Source organism: Hemitrygon akajei, chromosome 3 (genome assembly GCF_048418815.1).
Source record: "Hemitrygon akajei chromosome 3, sHemAka1.3, whole genome shotgun sequence".
Classification (NCBI taxonomy): Eukaryota; Metazoa; Chordata; class Chondrichthyes; order Myliobatiformes; family Dasyatidae; genus Hemitrygon; species Hemitrygon akajei.
Window position 1 is genome coordinate 55,812,992 of NC_133126.1, and position 17,702 is coordinate 55,830,693.

Below are 17,702 nucleotides of genomic sequence, written 5' to 3' on the forward strand. Positions count from 1 at the left end.
GCGTGTTTGCGATGGTTTGGGGAGGGAGGATGTGGTTGATGATTAAGTGGAAAAAGAGTACAGGTTCCACAGTACTGTTCGGAAAATGTCTAGCACGGTACATCAGCTGCAGTACCGGTAGTTACAAGGAGTGACTGTCCCTGATGGAAGTACATGTCTCCACTTTGTACTTTACCTATGAGATAACCAAAATCTTGGCTATAAACTCAAATCTTTTTTAAGTATAGCTTCCCATCTAGAATGCCTAACCTATGATATTTAAATGATGTTATTTATTCTTGTCAAATTTGCTAGTTAAATAAGCACTCTAGTGACAGAGCAGGTCTGAGATAGGGCATTGTGTGGTGAGTGATTTGCCTTCTGATTCTGTTGCCTCAAAGGTACAAGTCAGTTGTATGATGCAGTGCTCTCCACTTACAATCTTGCTCTTACTTGATTTGCTTTAGTTGGCATGAATGAGTTTGCAGATAACGTGGAAATCAGCCAGGTGATTATAATAGTAAAGGACGTTGCAAATTGCAGGAAAGTACCAGCAGATAAACAGTATTAGTGAATTAAATTCAGTCTGGCATTGTGAAATAAGGCTTGTAAGAACTAGGCAAACTGGTTAAGGAAATGCACAATAAATGATAGGGTTGAGAGAAACAGGGGTTACATGTCTGCAGATCACTGAAGGTGGAATGGTATGTAATATGGTAGGTTAGGAAATACACAAATACTTTAATGTTTAAACTCAAGAATGTATGAGTATGGAAGCCATGCTAAGATTGAAGACAACACTGGTAGCTGCTGGAATTCTGTGATGGTACCAGAGAGGATGCAGACAAGAAGAATTAGGATTGGAATTTCTCTGGAAAGATTGGTTGGAATGCTTTTTTTGAAAATGTAGGCTGCATTTAATGCATGTGGTTAAGAAGGCGTACAGTGTATTGGCCTTCATCAATCGTGGAATTGAAGTTAGGAGCCGAGGGGTAATGTTGCAGCTATATATGACCCTGGTCAGACCTCACTTGGAGTACTGTGCTCAGTTCTGGTCATCTCACTACAAAAAGGATGTGGAAACTATAGAAAGTGTGCAGAGGAGATTTACAAGGATATTGCCTGGATTGGGGATCATACCTTATGAGAAAAGGTTGAGTGAACTCAGCCTTTTCTCCTTGGAGCAACGGGGGATGAGAGGTGACCTGATAGAGGTGTATAAATTGATGAGGGGCATTAATCGTGTGGATAGTCAGAGGCTTTTTCCCAGAGCTGAAATGGTTGCCACAAGAGGGCACAGGTTTAAGGTGCTGGGGAGTGGGTACAGAGGAGATGTCAGGGGTAAGTTTTTAACTCGGAGGGTGGTGACTGTGTGGAATGGGTTGCTGGCAACGATGGTGGAGGCGGATATGATGGGGTCTTTTAGGAGACTTGTAGACAGGTACATGGAACAGAAAAATAGAGGGCTATAGGTAAGCCTAGTAATTTCTAAGGTAGGGACATGTTCAGCACAACTTTGTGGGCTGAAGGGCCTGTATTGTGCTGTAGGTTTTCTATGTTTCTATGTTAATTTTGAGGACCAGTTTGAGTGAGTATGAAGGTTTTTCTCCCCTTGGATGAGGAAGCATAGGTGTATGATGACTAATTTAAAAATTATAGGGTAATTGATGAAAATTTTTTTGGTAGGGTTGGGAATATGCTTTTTGCAAAAGTGAAGAAATGGGCCATCCTGTGACTAATATGATTTAGAGCTGCCATGTGTTGCATTTTAGAAAGGAAAGTGAGAGACTGTATGAGCCTCAATACCCCAATTTGTATAGGGATTGCAAGAATACAGTGATTGGAGGCCAAATGTTACAAGGAGAATGGGGTACGAAAGTAGTACCAGTTGAGTACCCCTTGTCTGAAATTCCAAAATCCCAAAACCTCAGAAATTCAAATTTTTTTGAGTGCTGACATGGTATCAGAAATGAAAAATTCCACAGGACGCTTGGGAGGTTCCCAGGCGATGTGCAGGTCTCTGTACCACAGACCATTCTGAGAGAGACCTCAGTGAGCAGAAGTTAATGAAAAATAGAAAAACATTGCATAAAGCGAAAAAGAAATTATCCCGATTGTGTATTGTCAGCGCTGGAGTGGACGTATGCCTCTTAATGAAACAAGCAAAATTCTATCTAATATTGAAGGTAATTGTGAATATTCAGCAGGCTGGTCACAGAAATTTAAGAAAAGGCACGGCATTAAATTTTTAAAGCGTCTGCTGATCATGATAATCTAGCACCAGAACACGTCTGCAATCCTGATTGTGCTTATACTTTGCATATAACCTAAAAAATGAGAATACAAATGAGTTGTACTGTATGTAACCTTTTAACCAATACATGGCATTGTAGGTGGAGACTGAAAACCTGCCGTTGTTTGTTTGTCAACAGCTAATTCAGGTCTTCTCCTGATGCCGCTGTGGTGCTTTTGTTACCCTGCATAAATAAAATTTTCATTATATTAATGGTATGTAATAATTTTTTCTGTTAAATATGTATGTGTTATCACAAGTGCAAGACAAAGGCTGCTTACTGGTAACATATAACTTCAGTCAGAAATGATGGTGATCCCAAGCAATCTCATTGTATACTCAAAAATCTAAAAAAATCCAAAACACTTCTGGCCCCAAGCATTTCAGATAAGGGGTATTCTACCTGCATAGTGCTTTGGGGATGCTGCACCTGGAGTACTGTAAACTGTTTTGGAATTTTTACTGACAATGGTGGCATTTCAGACAGGATACACTAAGATGATTCTTGAGGTAAAGGGTTTGTCTTATGGGGAGTAATGAAGCAGACGGGACCTCACAAACTATATTTGTGGTTTGCTTGATTGTTGTGATAGCTTTATAAGGAAATTATTTTCCTGCTTCACTGTTCTGATCTATCCATTTACATCCTTTAAATACTTTGTTTGGATTATGAATGAACCTGGGAAAAAAGAAATGTATCTTGGAATCTGGTCTACTCCCGCACCCCCCCCACCCCCCCATGTGTATGTCCCTGACAGCCACTGCATTTGGCAGTAGCACGGAACTCTATACTGGGCAGCAGGACATTCTTACAAGAACCTGTTGTAATGACTGATTGGAAAGTGAAATGCAAGATAACTTGTTGCTGCTACCACCTCCTCTCCATTGTTAAGTCAGTTTTTATGCTCCAGTATGCTCTGTGCTTTGTGGCCGTATGTTCCTGTAATTGACCTACTCTTAAGTTTCTGTCATTAAGCTGAAGATCAGGAAGTGCACACCAGCTGGGTTTTGCTGAAAAGGAAATGGTAGGTAGTGTGTTGCATATCAGCAGTTTGATTTCAGGGAAATGTTCCATTGTGTATTATAGTGGAAATGGAAATCAGTCACTTTTGCAAACGTGCATGTTTTAGAATTTTAATTAGCACAGGCAGATTGTGGGTCCATTCAGGTATTTAAACATGAATTCCAGCAGTTGTAAATAGTGCATCTAACCAATTTTTCTGTAATGATGTTTTTTTAAAATGAAGTGAATGACTAAAATGCATCGAAAACTACTATATTGAAGCTTTAGCAATACTGAAATTCACCTGAGATGAAAGCCAGTAGTACCAATTGCTAAAGCTAAATGCCCTTATTGAAGAACCGGGGGAAAAAATCTGGAGCTACCATTCTTTTGTTTATATTGGAAGAAGTATGATTTTTGTGTTTGTCTTTGAATTTTTTTCTTGTATTGTTTAGTTAAGTAACATCAAATCACATAGTTAGAAATGTGTTCATTCCAAGTTTATTTAGAAATTCATGATTATTTACTTGAATACTGTTTACATATTTGGTAGCAGGTTAGTAATAATAAAAAAAAATTGTATTTTTTTTACCTGAAACACTGGACTTCTGTAATGATTTTACATGTTTTGTAATGATTTTTCCATCTTATTAATTACATGACATTTCCAATCTGAAAGTCCGTACAGCTTTTCTGTTTAGGCTTAGGGCGAAGAAGCTCACTTGTTATTTTATAGGAATCTCCTTGCACCTTAATCACTTCTTTCATCAATTCGGCTCCATGCTGCCTCATCTGACTGCCATTAGTGAACTGAGTAGACACAGCTGGTTACAGTTTAAAATGTGAATGAAATAAAAGAGTTCTTACAAAGTTGCATGATTGGGAGCTTTGTAATGTTGTCCAGATCAAGGGTGCTTGTTCCTTTAGATGAAGGGAAGATGTTCAGAAGCACAAGTCACTATTGACTGTTGCTAATTACCTAAACCAAGATGTCAGTTTGAGGGGGAAAATAGAAAGTTTTACAATTGCTTTAGGTAGAAAGTTGCTGTAACATACCTGTTATACTGGAAAACTATTGATGTTTAGACCATTAGGTTCATAAATCCAGGATAAATTATTGAAGCATCTGTCGAAAAGTAGTAGAAAGGGCTTGCTACAATTTCAGGTCAAAGGAGAAAATTTGACTTTTGAAATAATACAATTATTAGATTTTTTGTCAATTTACATAGATTTTTAAAAAACTGTACTTTTTAACTGAAATGTGTATATATAGAATTGCTAACACCATAATCTGACACCATATTTAAATACTTACACTAGCAGAATGCATAAATGAAGTTGTGAGCAAGTATTGCAGTTGGTGGTACAGCCTCAGTTTATTGGAAATGAACAAGTTTCATCCAAAAAAACTTTTCATAGCTGAGCTTGACGAATTTATCAAGGTTTGGTTTTAAAGATATCAAGATGAATTTGGGCATTAAAAATCCTGGAGTTTATGACAATATAAAGCTTCACAGCTGAGCCTGAAAAAGTTATCAACATGTTATATATACTGAAAAGGGTTGAAGAAGCTCCTTACTATCTTAGTCTTAAAGGGGCACCCCTTTATTTTAAACTCAGCCAGCTTCATCATGGGCACTAGTGTCCAGCATCGAGGACACCTTTAAAAGGCGATGCTTAAGAAAGGCAGTAAGCATTATCAAGGGCCCCTATCACCCAAGACATGCCCTCTTCTCATTGCTACCATCAAGAAAAAGGTACAGGAGCCTGAAGACGCATGCTGAAAATTTCAGGAACAGCTTCTTCCCCTCTGCCATCAGATTTCTGAATGGGCAATGAATCCCTGACCACTACCTCACTATTTTTCTTTCTATTTTTGCACTACTTAATTTTTTTTTATATGTACTTACTGTAATTTAGTTTTTTATTATTAATTGCAATGTACAGCTGCCACAAAACAACAAATTTTACAACATTTGCCAGTGATATTAAATCTTATACTGATTCACTAACTGAATTACATATTTTCCAGATTAGTTATATGATTGACAGTGGGTTAACAGATAAATTGTGTTATATATTTTACAGAAATAATGTCCAATTTGCCTTTCAGCTGCTGAAATTTGTCCCAGAAAAGAGTGACATTGATATACTGGAAGAACACAAACATGAAATAGAGCGCATGGCCAAAGCAGACAGGTTCCTGTATGAAATGAGCAGGTAAGTACATCAAAACTCTGGTGTGAGCACCCCGAGCAAACCAGTTTGGTGCTGCAGCCCTTTTATCTTCCATGTTATGTACCATATGCTATCAAGCCACATGTTCTTGTGTGGAAATTCCTCAAGTAGGGCGTTTCCATCAGGAACAAATTATGCAAAAAAGGGAACTGAACTGGCAGGCAGTTTCATGGAACCTGTGGACTTGTTTTGGAGACGTGCCAGCTAAGGAAAATGACCAGAGACATCGTGTGTTAAAACAATTGTTTTCTTTATACAAATTGAAACTTCCTTAAACACAAAGGATATTTTTCATCTTCAGTTTGGCTTTTGATATCAAATGATAATTTCAAACATATTGATTTTTTTAATACTTGGAATTGTAACAGCTTAAAAACTTTTATAGACTGTACATTTTTTTGATGTGTGTCTGTGCCATAATTTGATTTATGCTTTGAATACCACTAATTTTAAAACAGTTAAAATGGGTTTAATTAATCCAGGATGATTGCAGTGGTGATGAGTCTCTGGTGAATAAAATCGATGACCTCAGAGCTAAAGGGACTTTAGGACCCCGTGTGTCCTTTGTTTCATGGAATCCTGGTTAACCCCTTCCGTATCAGATGCAGCAATTCAGATCGACAGGTTTACTATACATCGTCAGGATAGATCTATAGAGTCTCTCAAAAGCAGAGGTGGAGGATTATGCTCATGATCAACTCTTCTTGCTGCACAAATATATCAGTACTGTCCCAATTCTACACACCAGACCAGGAATATCTTGCAGTTAAGTGCCTTCCTTCTTACCTACCACGGGAGTTCTCCAGGGTCATTCTGGTAGCAGTACACCTTCCACCTCAGGCTAATGTCAATCATGCTTTAGATGATCGGAACAATGGAATCAACATGCACAAAACAGTGCATCCTGACGCCTTGTTTTGGGAGATTTTAACCAGGCCATTCTGAAAAAAATCACTAAGCAGCTACCATCAACAGATCACTTGCAATACCGGAGGAAACAACACACTGGACCATTGTTACACCACCATCAAGAATGCCTACTGTGCTATTCCACGCCCTCACTTCAGGAAGTCTGATCACCTGGCTGTACTTCTACTCCCTGAGTATAGGCAGAGACCAGGCACCAGTCATGAGGACCAAGAAGATATGGACAAGGGAAGCACAGGAATGCCTACTGGACTGTATTCAGGGATTCATCTTGAAACCTGGATGAGTATGCTGCAGTTGTTACCGACTTCATTAAAACTGGTGTGGATGAGTGTGTGCCTACAAAGACTTATTGTACATTCCCAAATCAAAAGCTGTGGATGAACCAGGAGGTACGTCATCTGCTGAAGGCTAGATCCATGGCATTCAAGTCTGGCGACCCAGGCCGGTACCTTCTATGCATGCTTTGAAAGGGAGAACACACCTATAGCTGTGAAGATCCCTGCTGCACCTGATGACCCTGTGATCTCTGTCTCAGAGGCCGATGTTAAGCTGTCTTTAAAGAGAGTGAACCCTCACAAGGCAGAAGGTCCCAATGGAGTACCTGGTAAAGCTCTGAAAACCTGTGCCAGCCAACTAGCGAGAGTATTCAAGGACATTTTCAACCTCTCACTGCTGCGGGCTGAAGTGCTCACTTGCTTTAAAAAGCCAACAATTATACCACTGCCTAAGAAGAATAATATGAGCTGCCTTAATGACTATCACCCGATAGCACTCACATCTACAGTGATGAAATGCTTTGAGAGGTTGGTTTTGACTAGACTGAACTTCTGCCTCAGCAAGGACCTGGACCAATTTGCCTATCGCCACTATAGGTCAACGGCAGACGCAATCTCAGTGGCTCTTCACACAGCTTTAGACCACCTGGACAACACAAACACCTATGTCAGGATGCTGTTCAGCAATTATAGCTCAGCATTTAATACCATCATTCCCACAATCCTGATTGAGAAGTTGCAGAAACTGGGCCTCTGTACCTCCCTTTGCAGTTGGATCCTCGACTTCCTAACTGGAAGACCACAGTCTGTGCGGATTGGTGATTGCTGACTGTCAACACTGGCGCACCTCAAGGGTGTGTGCTTGGTCCACTGCTCTACTCTCTATATACACCTGACTGTGTGGCTAGGCATAGCTCAAATACCATCTATAAATTTGCTGATGATACAACCATTTTTGGTGGAATCTCAGGTGCTGACGAGAAGGACGTACAGGAGTGAGATATGCCAACTAGTGGAGTGGTGTCACAGCGACAACCTGGCACTCAACGACAGTAAGACAAAAGAACTGATTATGGACTTCAGGAAGGGTAAGATGAAGGAACACACAACAATCCTGATAGAGGGATCAGAAGTGGAGAGATTGAGCAGCTTCAAGTTCCTGGATGTCAAGATCTCTGAGGATCTGACCTGGTCCCAACAAATTGATGTAGTTATAAAGAAGGCAAGACAGAGGCTATACTTCATTAGGAGTTTGAAGAGATTTGGCATGTCAACAAATACACTCAAAAATTTCTATAGATGTTCTGTGGAGAGCATTCTGACAGGCTGCATCACTGTCTGGTATGGAGGGGCTTCTGCACAGGACCAAAAGAAGCTGCAGAAGGTTGTAAATCTAGTCAGCTCCATCTTGGGTACTAGCCTACAATGTAACCAGGACATCTTAAGGGAGCGGTGTCTTGGAAAGACAGCGTCAATCATTAAAGACCTCCAGCAGTAGGACATGCCCTTTTCTCACTGTTACCATCAGGTAGGAGGTACAGAAGCCTGAAGGCACACACTCAGTGATTCAGGAACAGCTTCTTCCCCTCTGCCATCCGATTTCTGAATGGACAATGAACCCTTGGACACAACCTCACTTTTTAAATTACAGTATTTGATTTTCGCACATTTTTAATCTATTCAATATACGTAAACTATTTATTTATTTTTTATTATTATTTATTTTATTTACTTTTTTTCTCTTCTATATTATGTATTGCATGGAACTACTGCTGCTAAGTTAATACATTTCACATTACATGCCAGTGATCAGAAACCTGATTCTGATATTGATTTTTCATTTTACAATAAGGTCAACAACAAATCAACCACTATTTATACACCCTGTCCCAATTGTCCTTTCCATTCAGGTGAAGAGAAGGGGAAATTGTGTAGAGTATAATATGGGTGGGGTGGTTAGTCTATCTTTTGTCCACCTTGTTTTAGAAGTTGTACATTACTGTGCAAAAGTGTTACGCACTCTAGATTTATAAAATAACTTTTGTTTCAGATGTTTAATTTCTGCCTTCTTCTTTAGTGTGTCTGTAGAAAAGAGCAAATTTTAGTTTTCTTAACATTCATTTACCAAAGTAAATGCTACTGAGAACTTTTTGTATTTTGTTAAAGTAAGTAACATATTAAGTAATACACCCCTTTTCAAATAAAATCTTGATTACTTTGTAGGTTTGTAGCCCAGTGCATGATTAAACAAAGATAATAAACAGATGTAAATAATCAATGACATAATGAGTTGAATGAACTAAAATGATTAACTGAAACGGCTGTAGAAATAATCAAACTAGGCGAACGACAACCAAACTAAAAGACAAGGGTGTGACTGTTTAACCTTCGATTCATCAAATCTTACACCATGGCAAGAGTGAGCACAGCAACCAGATACAAGATGGTCATCCTGTATCAGCAAGGTCTCTCCTAAACAGAAATTTTGTGGCAGACAGGGGTTTCAAGATGTGCTATCCATGCTCTTCTGCAGAAGCACGAAGAGATGGTCAAGGTTGAGGACCAGAAATGCAGTGGTCGGCCTGGGAAACTGAGTGCAGTAGACTAGAGATAAATCAAACTGATGTCCCTTCTAAACCGGAAGAGGTCCAGCACTGTTATCAGCTCTGAACTCTCAAAAACCACTGGAACTCAAGTATACCCCTCCAGAGTCCAGAGCAGTCTTGTTGTAACTGGTCTTAACGGAAAAGTTGCTGCCAAAAAGGCATTCCTCCAAAATGGAAGCAATGTTAAGAGACTCCCCCTGCATACAGAAACACAAGGACTGGGGCGCTGAACTATAGCAGCAAATGCTCTGGACTGATGAGTCAAAAGTTGAAATTTTTGGCTCAAGCAAGAGGCAGTTTGTCCAAAGGAGAACAGAAGACCACTACAAGGATAATTATCTGCAGCCAACAGTGAAGTGTGGCAGAGGGGCTGAATTTCTGCAAGTGGAGTTGGTGCTCTGGTCAGAATTAATGGTGAAAAGTATAAGCAGAGTCTCATTCATCATGCTATACCATCAGGGAGATGTCAATCAGTCCCAATTTCATTCTGCTGCTGGACGGTGACCCCAAATGCACAGCCAAGATCATAAATAACTATCTTCACCAAAAAGAAGAACAAGGAGTTCTGCAACAGATGGTATGGCCTCTACAGAGCCCTGATCTTAACATCAGCAAGGCTGTCTGGGATTACCTGGCGAGAGAGACAGCTATGTTCTGCAGAAGAAATGTGGCAAGTTCTCCAAGGTGCTTGGAAGAACCTATCAGCTGATTTTCTTACAAAACTGCACAGCAGTCTACCTAAGAGAATGGATGCCGTTTTAAAGGTGAAGAGTGGTCACACTAAATATTGATTTGATTTAGTATTTTTACTGTTCACTGCTTTGTTGTAAATTTTTTGACATTTAGAAATTTTTCATTCAATTATTTTTGAAAACATCTTCGCTTTACAGAAATTTCTTTCATGTACTTAAGACAGTACTGTATATCCACACTGCAGAAGTGAATAAATATTCAGGTCCCAGGTGTTAAAATGTCATCATTGGAAAGGAAATGCACAACTAAACGGAAATGATTCAAACTGAATGCTTAGAATTTCTAGGATTTTTATTTTAACAAAATTGCTGACAATAACTGGGATTCAAGTTTTCACAGTGTGACTTTATTTTTATTAGAATTCCTCATTATCAGCAGAGATTACAGTCACTGTATTTCAAGAAGAAATTTGCCGAAAGAGTGGCAGAAGTTAAGCCTAAAGTTGAAGGTACAACTTTTCTCATCAGACTGTCTTGTTATTCAGTAGGTTTTGTCCATTACTGTATTCATAATGCTTGCTTCAGTAGAAAGCTGATAGTCATTTTTGTGTGACATGTGACTTCTATGATTTAGCTATATGCTTTTAACATAGACTGATGGTATAACCATTCTTATTTCTCATTTGTGGTGACTCAAATTAAAGTCTAAAGCATTCAGGTATTGTTAAACCACTACCCTGGCTGTTTTTCATTAGTGTATGTAAAATAGAGGTCATGTTATATGGGGGTCATAGAATGTGTTTCAATTTTCAATTGTGATTTTAGCCACATACCCTCCCTTGCCCTGTGTCGTGTGGTCTTATTTAAAATCAGGACACGTTATTTCTACTTGTCCTTCTGGGAAATATTTGTTATAAAAATACATGCTCCACTTATGTGACACTGGTATATTTTATAGTGTAGAATCACGGGCCAGGTAGTCAAGTTTGAATAGAATTATCTGAGCCAGTTTTATTTAAGGGTTTTTACATAAATAGAGTGCCCAGAATGCTAAACATAGGCATAAAATTTTATGTTATTTGAAAAGTATTAAAGAAAATAGAACTGAATAGATCTTCTTGTTTATTATGAAGCCTGGTGAATGGAGTGTTGGATCAAGAAATGTAGCTGGGAAAATTTGTTCCTTCATCTTGCAAAATTAATTTGCAGTATGTTTTAATATCTACATAAATGTACAAATGTACATTGGAAAATAAGTAAGAATAGAACATTTGCAGGGGGATGGGAACCAGAGTTCCAGAACAGATGGTGGAAAGATTGTGAAGACAAATGTTGGCAAGACCTGGGGCAAAGTCAGAAACGAAACGATTGAGCATAGTGCAAATGTTGTCCTGAACTGCGTATGTTTCAATGCAAGTATCATAGGAAAGACTGATGAGATCAGGACATGGGTCAACACCTGGAATTATGATATTGTAGCCATTAGTGAGACTTGGTTGCAGAAGTGCCAGGACTAGCAGCTCAATATTCTGGGGTTTCGTTGTTTTGGATGTGACAGAGCAGAAGGGGTTAAAGGAGAGGTCGTATTGCTAGTCAGGGTAAATGCCACGGCAATGCTCAGCCAGGATAGATGGGAGAACTCATTGAGGTGTTATGGATGGAAATGAGAAATAAGAAAGGTATGATCATGTGAATGGGGCTATATTACAGACTGCCCAACAGTCAGAGGGATTTAGAGAAACAGATTTGTAGAGAGATTGCTGACCTTTGCAAGTAACATGAGGCTGTTATAGTAGGTGATTTTAACTTTCTACGTACTGAGTGTGATTCCCACACTGTAAAAGGATAGAGTTTGTCAGATATGTACAGGAAAGGTTCTTTAATCAGTACATAGAAGTACCAACAAGAGAGTGTGTGACGCGTGATCTGCTGTTAGGGAGTGAAACAGAAGTTTGTGTGGGGGAACACATTGCATCTAGTGATCACAATGCCATTAGTTTCAAAGTGAATATGCAAAAAGATTGGTCTGGTCTGCAGGTTGAGGTTCTAAATTGGAGAAAGGCCAATTTTGATGGTCTCGGGAAGGATCTGGCAAATGGATTGGGAAAGGCTGTTTTCTGGCAAAGGTATACTTGGAAAGTGGGAGGCCTTCAAAAGCAAAATTGTGGGAGTACAGAGCTTAAAAGTTAAGGATAACAAGTGTAGGGAACCTTGGTTTTCAAGAGATATTGAAGCCCTGGTTAAGAAAAATGGGTGTATGGAAGGTTTAGGCAGGTAGGAACAAATGAGATACTTCTGGATTATAAGAAATGCAAGGAACACTTAAGAAAGAAATCAGGAGGGCTAAAAGAAGACATGAGGTTGCCTAGAAGACAAGAAAAAGGAGGATCCTGAGGGATTCTACAGATACGTTAAAAGTAAAATGATTGCAAAGAGCAGAATTGGTGCTCTGGAGGATCAGAATGGTAATCCATGTGTGGAGCCAAAAGAGGTAGGGGTTGAATGAAATCTTTGCTTCTGTATTTATCCAGGAGAGGGACACAGAAGTGAGGCAAAGTGGCATCAACTTCATGGATCCTTTACAGATTACAGGGAAGGAGGTGTTTGTTGTCGTGTCTTGTCTTGTTCTGGGTAAATCTCCAGGGACTGACAAGGTGTTTTCTTGGACAAAGGCATTGCAGAAATTGCCAGGGTCCTAGCAGACATAGTTAAATCATCCCTAGTGAAAAGTGAGGACCAGAGGGATGGAGGATAGCAAATGTTGACCTGCCAGTGAATAAAGGCTCTAAAAATAAACCAGGAAATTATAGGCCGGTGAGTATAACAGTAGCGGGAAAGTTATTGAAAGGTATTCGAAGGAACCATATATCTGAGTATTTGGATTGACTTGGACTGATTAAGGATAGTCAGCATGGCTTTGTGTATGGTAGGTTATTTCTCGAGAAAGTTACCAGGAAAGTGATGAAGACAGGGCAGTGGATGTTGTCTGTGTGGATTTTAGCAAGGTATTTGACAAGGTCCTGCATGGGAGGTTGGTCAAGAAGGTTCATTCGCTTGGCATTCAAGATGTGTTAGTAAATTCTATTAGACTTATTAATAATTAATAAATTCTGTTAGCATTGTGGGAGAAGCCAGAGAGTGGTAGTCGATGGTTGCCTCACTGACTGGAGGCCTGTGACTAGTGGAGTGCCACAGGAATTGGTGATGGGTCTGTTGTTGTTTGCCATCCATATCAAGGTCTTGATGATACTGTGGTTAACTGGATCAGGAAATTTGCGGATGACAATACAATTGCGCATGCAGTCAGATTTCCTAGTGAGGAAGGCTATCAAGGCTTGCAGTGGGATGTGGACCAGGTGGAAAAATAGGCTGAAAAATGGCAGATGGAGCTTAATGCAGCCAAGTGCTAGGTGTTGTATTTTGGTAGGACCAAGCAGGGTAGTTCTTACACCATGAACAATAGGACACTGTGGAATGCTGTAAAACAAAGGGATCTGGGAATACAGGTGCATAATTCATTGAAGGTGGCGTCAGAGGTAGATAGGGTTGTAAAGAAAGCTTTTGGTACATTGTCCTTCATATATCAAAGTATTGCGTACAGGAGACGAGTTATTCTTTTGAAGTAGTATAAGATGTTGGGGAGGCCTGATTTGGAGTATTGTGTGTAGTTCACAACCTACAGAAAAGATGTAAATGAAGTTGTAAGAGTAAAGGTAAAATATATATGGATATTCCTGGGATGTAAGGAAATATTGAATAAGTTATGACTTTATTCCTTGGAGTGTGGAAGATTGAGGATATTTGATAAGAGGTATACAAAATTGTGATGGGTGTAGATAGGATAAATGTAAGCAGGCTTTTTCCACTGAGATTTGGTGAGATACAACCAGAGGTTATGGGTTAAATGTGAAAGGTTTAAGGGGAGCACGAGAGGAATCTTCTTCACTCAGGGCTGTGAGAGGGTGGAATGAGCTGGCAGCAAAAATGGTGCATGTCAGCTCAATTTCAACTTTTAAAAGAAGATTGAATAGGTATATGAATGGTAGGGATATGGTTCCAGTGCGGGTCAATGGAGTAGCCAGTTTAAATAGTTTTGTACAGATTGGATGGGCTGAAGGGCCTGTTTCTATGCTGTATTTTTCCTGGACTCTATGACTCTCTATTTTACTGCTTTATTTATTTGAAGGAGCTTTAAATAACCTAATGCCTGGTTTCAGTTTTGTTTTGTAATTTAAGTTGCCGAGCTCTTAGTTAATTTTAATCCATGGTATCTCAGTTGAGATATTGTGTATCGCATCTAATTCACCGATATGATTTTTTTTCTTCTTCTAGCTATTCGTTTGAGCTCCAAGGAGGTTTTGCAAAGCAAAAATCTGATGCAGCTGTTGGAAGTGGTGTTAGCTTTTGGCAATTACATGAACAAGGGACAAAGAGGCAATGCTTATGGTTTCAGACTCTCTAGTCTGAACAAGATTGCAGACACCAAGTCTAGTATTGAGAAGTAAGGCATTGTCAACCCTGTGGTTTTTGAAATGAAATTATGTTGCTACGCTGTCAATTTTAAGACCAGTGTTGCTCTCTGTTCCTTTAACTAAACTGCATTCAAAGATTTTTCTCAGTCTGTTATGCTTATTGACTATAGAGACTATTATGAAAACTGAAGAAGAATGTAAGCAGTGACTGATGTTTATTTTCAAAACTTGGAGCGAGTTGTCCTCCTGAGTCTAAAAAATCAGTAAAATAACCTTTTTAGCCTTGTGAACTTTGTGGAAATGGACCTTCAATTTGTGAAGTAATATTTTTGTGAAAACTTTTATTTTGGGAATCCAATCACTGTTCTACCATGCTGTTAGATTGCAGCTGATTTATCTGCCCTTGCCTCACTGAGTCTCTATTGATTTTCTTGCCTAATAACAATCTGTTATTAATTATCTGTTATTATTATTATTATTATTATTACCTGTTAATAACAATCTCAGGCACTTGACCCAACCTAGCTCTGCCTGTAGAAAGTTAAGCTCTACTGCACGGGAGGAGAAAATATGTTTGCAGAATTTATATCTAAAAGGCTTGGTGCTTCTATCACTGAAGAAAAATTAATTCCACCCCGCCCCCAATTTTGAACTCAACCAAAAGATCGAGATTTTGTATTGATCCTATCAAATCCTTTGAGCACTTTAAAATAAAGAGTCAGGGAAGTGTATCACCCATTTTGATGAAACAGATGGAAACAAAAAAGGCTAGAAACACTCAGTAAATCAGGCAGTTTCAGGTCAAAGAAACTTTGTCAGAACCGTACTATTCACCATGCATTGTTGATTTTTCTTGATTGTACTTTTGATTAAAAACAATACTTTCATTTTTGTTCAAGGAATATTACTCTTTTGCACTATTTGATTACAATTTTGGAGAAGAAATTTTCAAAAGTGGTGAACATCCACGATGATTTACAGAATGTTCCAGACGCAGCCAAAGTAAAGTAAGTTTTTAATACTTGATAAGTGCTCAGTGAGAAGGTAGCCTTCTGTAATATTTCTTTGAGAAATTAAATAATTATTGAAATTCAGCGATGGCTTTTACCAGTTTTTTTTTCTCAGTCGTGTTGTGAGAGTGAGTTACAGGTGCTGAGTGGGATTCGGCAAATCTTTTTTCTGTTATCCCATAATGTAAAGCTGGTAATGGAAATGTAGTAGGTGTGGTGAAGGTAGACCTCAGTCACACTCCTGTCAGGTAGATAATTTTGCCCTAGCTACAATAAAGTGACGATGTAAGATACCGACATTAGGATCGTAAGTGATGTGGAGTTGATGGGTTTTTTTTGTGCACCCTTTGCCCTTGTCATTCTGGGTGAACAGATTTAGGAGGTGCTGTCCAAGAAACTTAATGACTTGCTGTATGTCAGCCTATGGATAGTTCACACTTTATCTATACTGTATTAGTAGTAGAGATGTTATGTGCGTGCTAACCTTTTGAGGGTTGGTGCAGACTAGGCATTGACATGTGACATCGACCTTAAGTGAAAAGGGATTTATTATAGGAGTTTTCCCAAGAGCTCTGAAAGCACAGGTGGGGAAGCGGAGTTGGTATGGGGTAAAGACTATCTACATCTTGGATCATTTATCTTTCTCTAACTTCATAAAGGCTGAAATAAATTTTGTCTCAGATCATTGACTTGTAGCATTTGGAAGTTTTAACTAATCAGAGCCATTTTTCACTCCCTTGTGGTCTAGTTGATAAACTGAAAATTCATTAGCTAATTAAAAATATTAATTTGAGAAAATGAATCGATCTTAAAATTACAAGATAATAATACATTTTGACATTAAGGAAGCTGTCTTTCTCACCCCTGTTGCTTCAGAATGTTGACCAAAATCTTTACCCTTCGAGAAGTGAGATTACTTGAAACAAAAATGAGCTTAAAATTCATATTTGTGTTTACAATTGAGAAGCTATTCTCTTGAATGTGTGCCTTTAACAATGATGTGTGGTTTTGTTTTGCAGTTTGATTGAGTTGGAAAAGGAATTCAGTAGTCTGAGAAGTGGTCTGAAGGCTGTCGAGAATGTAAGTATGCCCAGTGTTCTGTTTCTTTGTTAGATTGTGTTTTTTTTATTATATATTTAACGGAAGCATGGGTGGGAAGTCTTCACATTCATCAGTATTCACCCATTTCCCTTCACATCAGACATGCTTCCTTCCTTCACTGCAAGTGCCTTTTCCTTTCCATATTGTGCATTTGAATTTACACTGGATCAGCCTGATTTTTTATTAGATATACTGTATCTTTCCAATACGACTTTTAAAGTTGGTCTGGTTTTTGTATATTTGTACAAACCTTTTCTTGAACAGTACAGTGCTGTGGAAGGGAACAACGTTACACTGTATGTGATCAGCATTTCACTTACAGGAAACGCATTAGTCACCTCCAATTTGCTATTATGTTCTCACTTGGCTTTCTTCTATAATTCTATTGTTACAGCCATTTAAGAAGAGGAAAGCAAGTCACACAATGATACTATTTAGATTTTTAAAAATACTCTGTTTCTTTTTTTACAACCTTGAATTACAGTATTTTGAATTGTAGTGCAGTATACCATTTAAGAAGCTGTTTCTGAAAAGGAAGTTACTTTAGTTGGTTAATTAAGATGTTTGCTATGTTTCGAGAGACACAAAAAGTTTAAAAAATGTAGCACTTTCTTGATTCCTGTTCTTAGCGGATATGGAATATAATCAGTTATGTTTTAAAACTATAAAATGTGTTACTCAATGTATTGAATTGAGCACAATATTAATTATAATAATGTAGGACTGCGTGGCTGAACATTTGAAGTGAGTGCAGAATATTTGAAAATGATTGCTTACAAAGGACCGTTAAGGGATTATGAACTGCATTTGTTTTGCACCTTGTGCACTTTGCCAACAGGGAGGAAAAGACAAAGGAATTCAGGAGGGGAAACATCTTGTACTGCTACTACTCATCTTTCAAAAGTAGTTACATGCCATTTTCAGTTATTTTGTAAATCCGCTGTATTTGTAAGGTGATGATTTCAGCAACAGCTGTGGGCCAGAATGGTGAGGTCACACAGGAAAGAAATGTTTAAATCTTAGTTACTACAAATGCATGAGATTCTGCAGGTGTTAGAAATCCAGAGCAATGCACACAAAATGCTGGAGGAGTTCAGCAGGTC

General features: G+C 38.7%; 1 protein-coding gene across 1 annotated transcript in view; it reads left to right on the forward strand.

The window, feature by feature from the left end:
- Positions 1-17,702, forward strand: part of daam1a (dishevelled associated activator of morphogenesis 1a) — a 170,163-nt gene that overhangs the window by 145,535 nt on the left and 6,926 nt on the right. Inside the window, exons 21-25 of the mRNA XM_073039945.1 lie at positions 5,389-5,495; positions 10,437-10,525; positions 14,349-14,517; positions 15,388-15,495; positions 16,518-16,578. Of these exons, the coding sequence (XP_072896046.1) occupies positions 5,389-5,495; positions 10,437-10,525; positions 14,349-14,517; positions 15,388-15,495; positions 16,518-16,578 (534 nt within the window). The remainder of the gene's footprint in view (positions 1-5,388; positions 5,496-10,436; positions 10,526-14,348; positions 14,518-15,387; positions 15,496-16,517; positions 16,579-17,702) is intronic.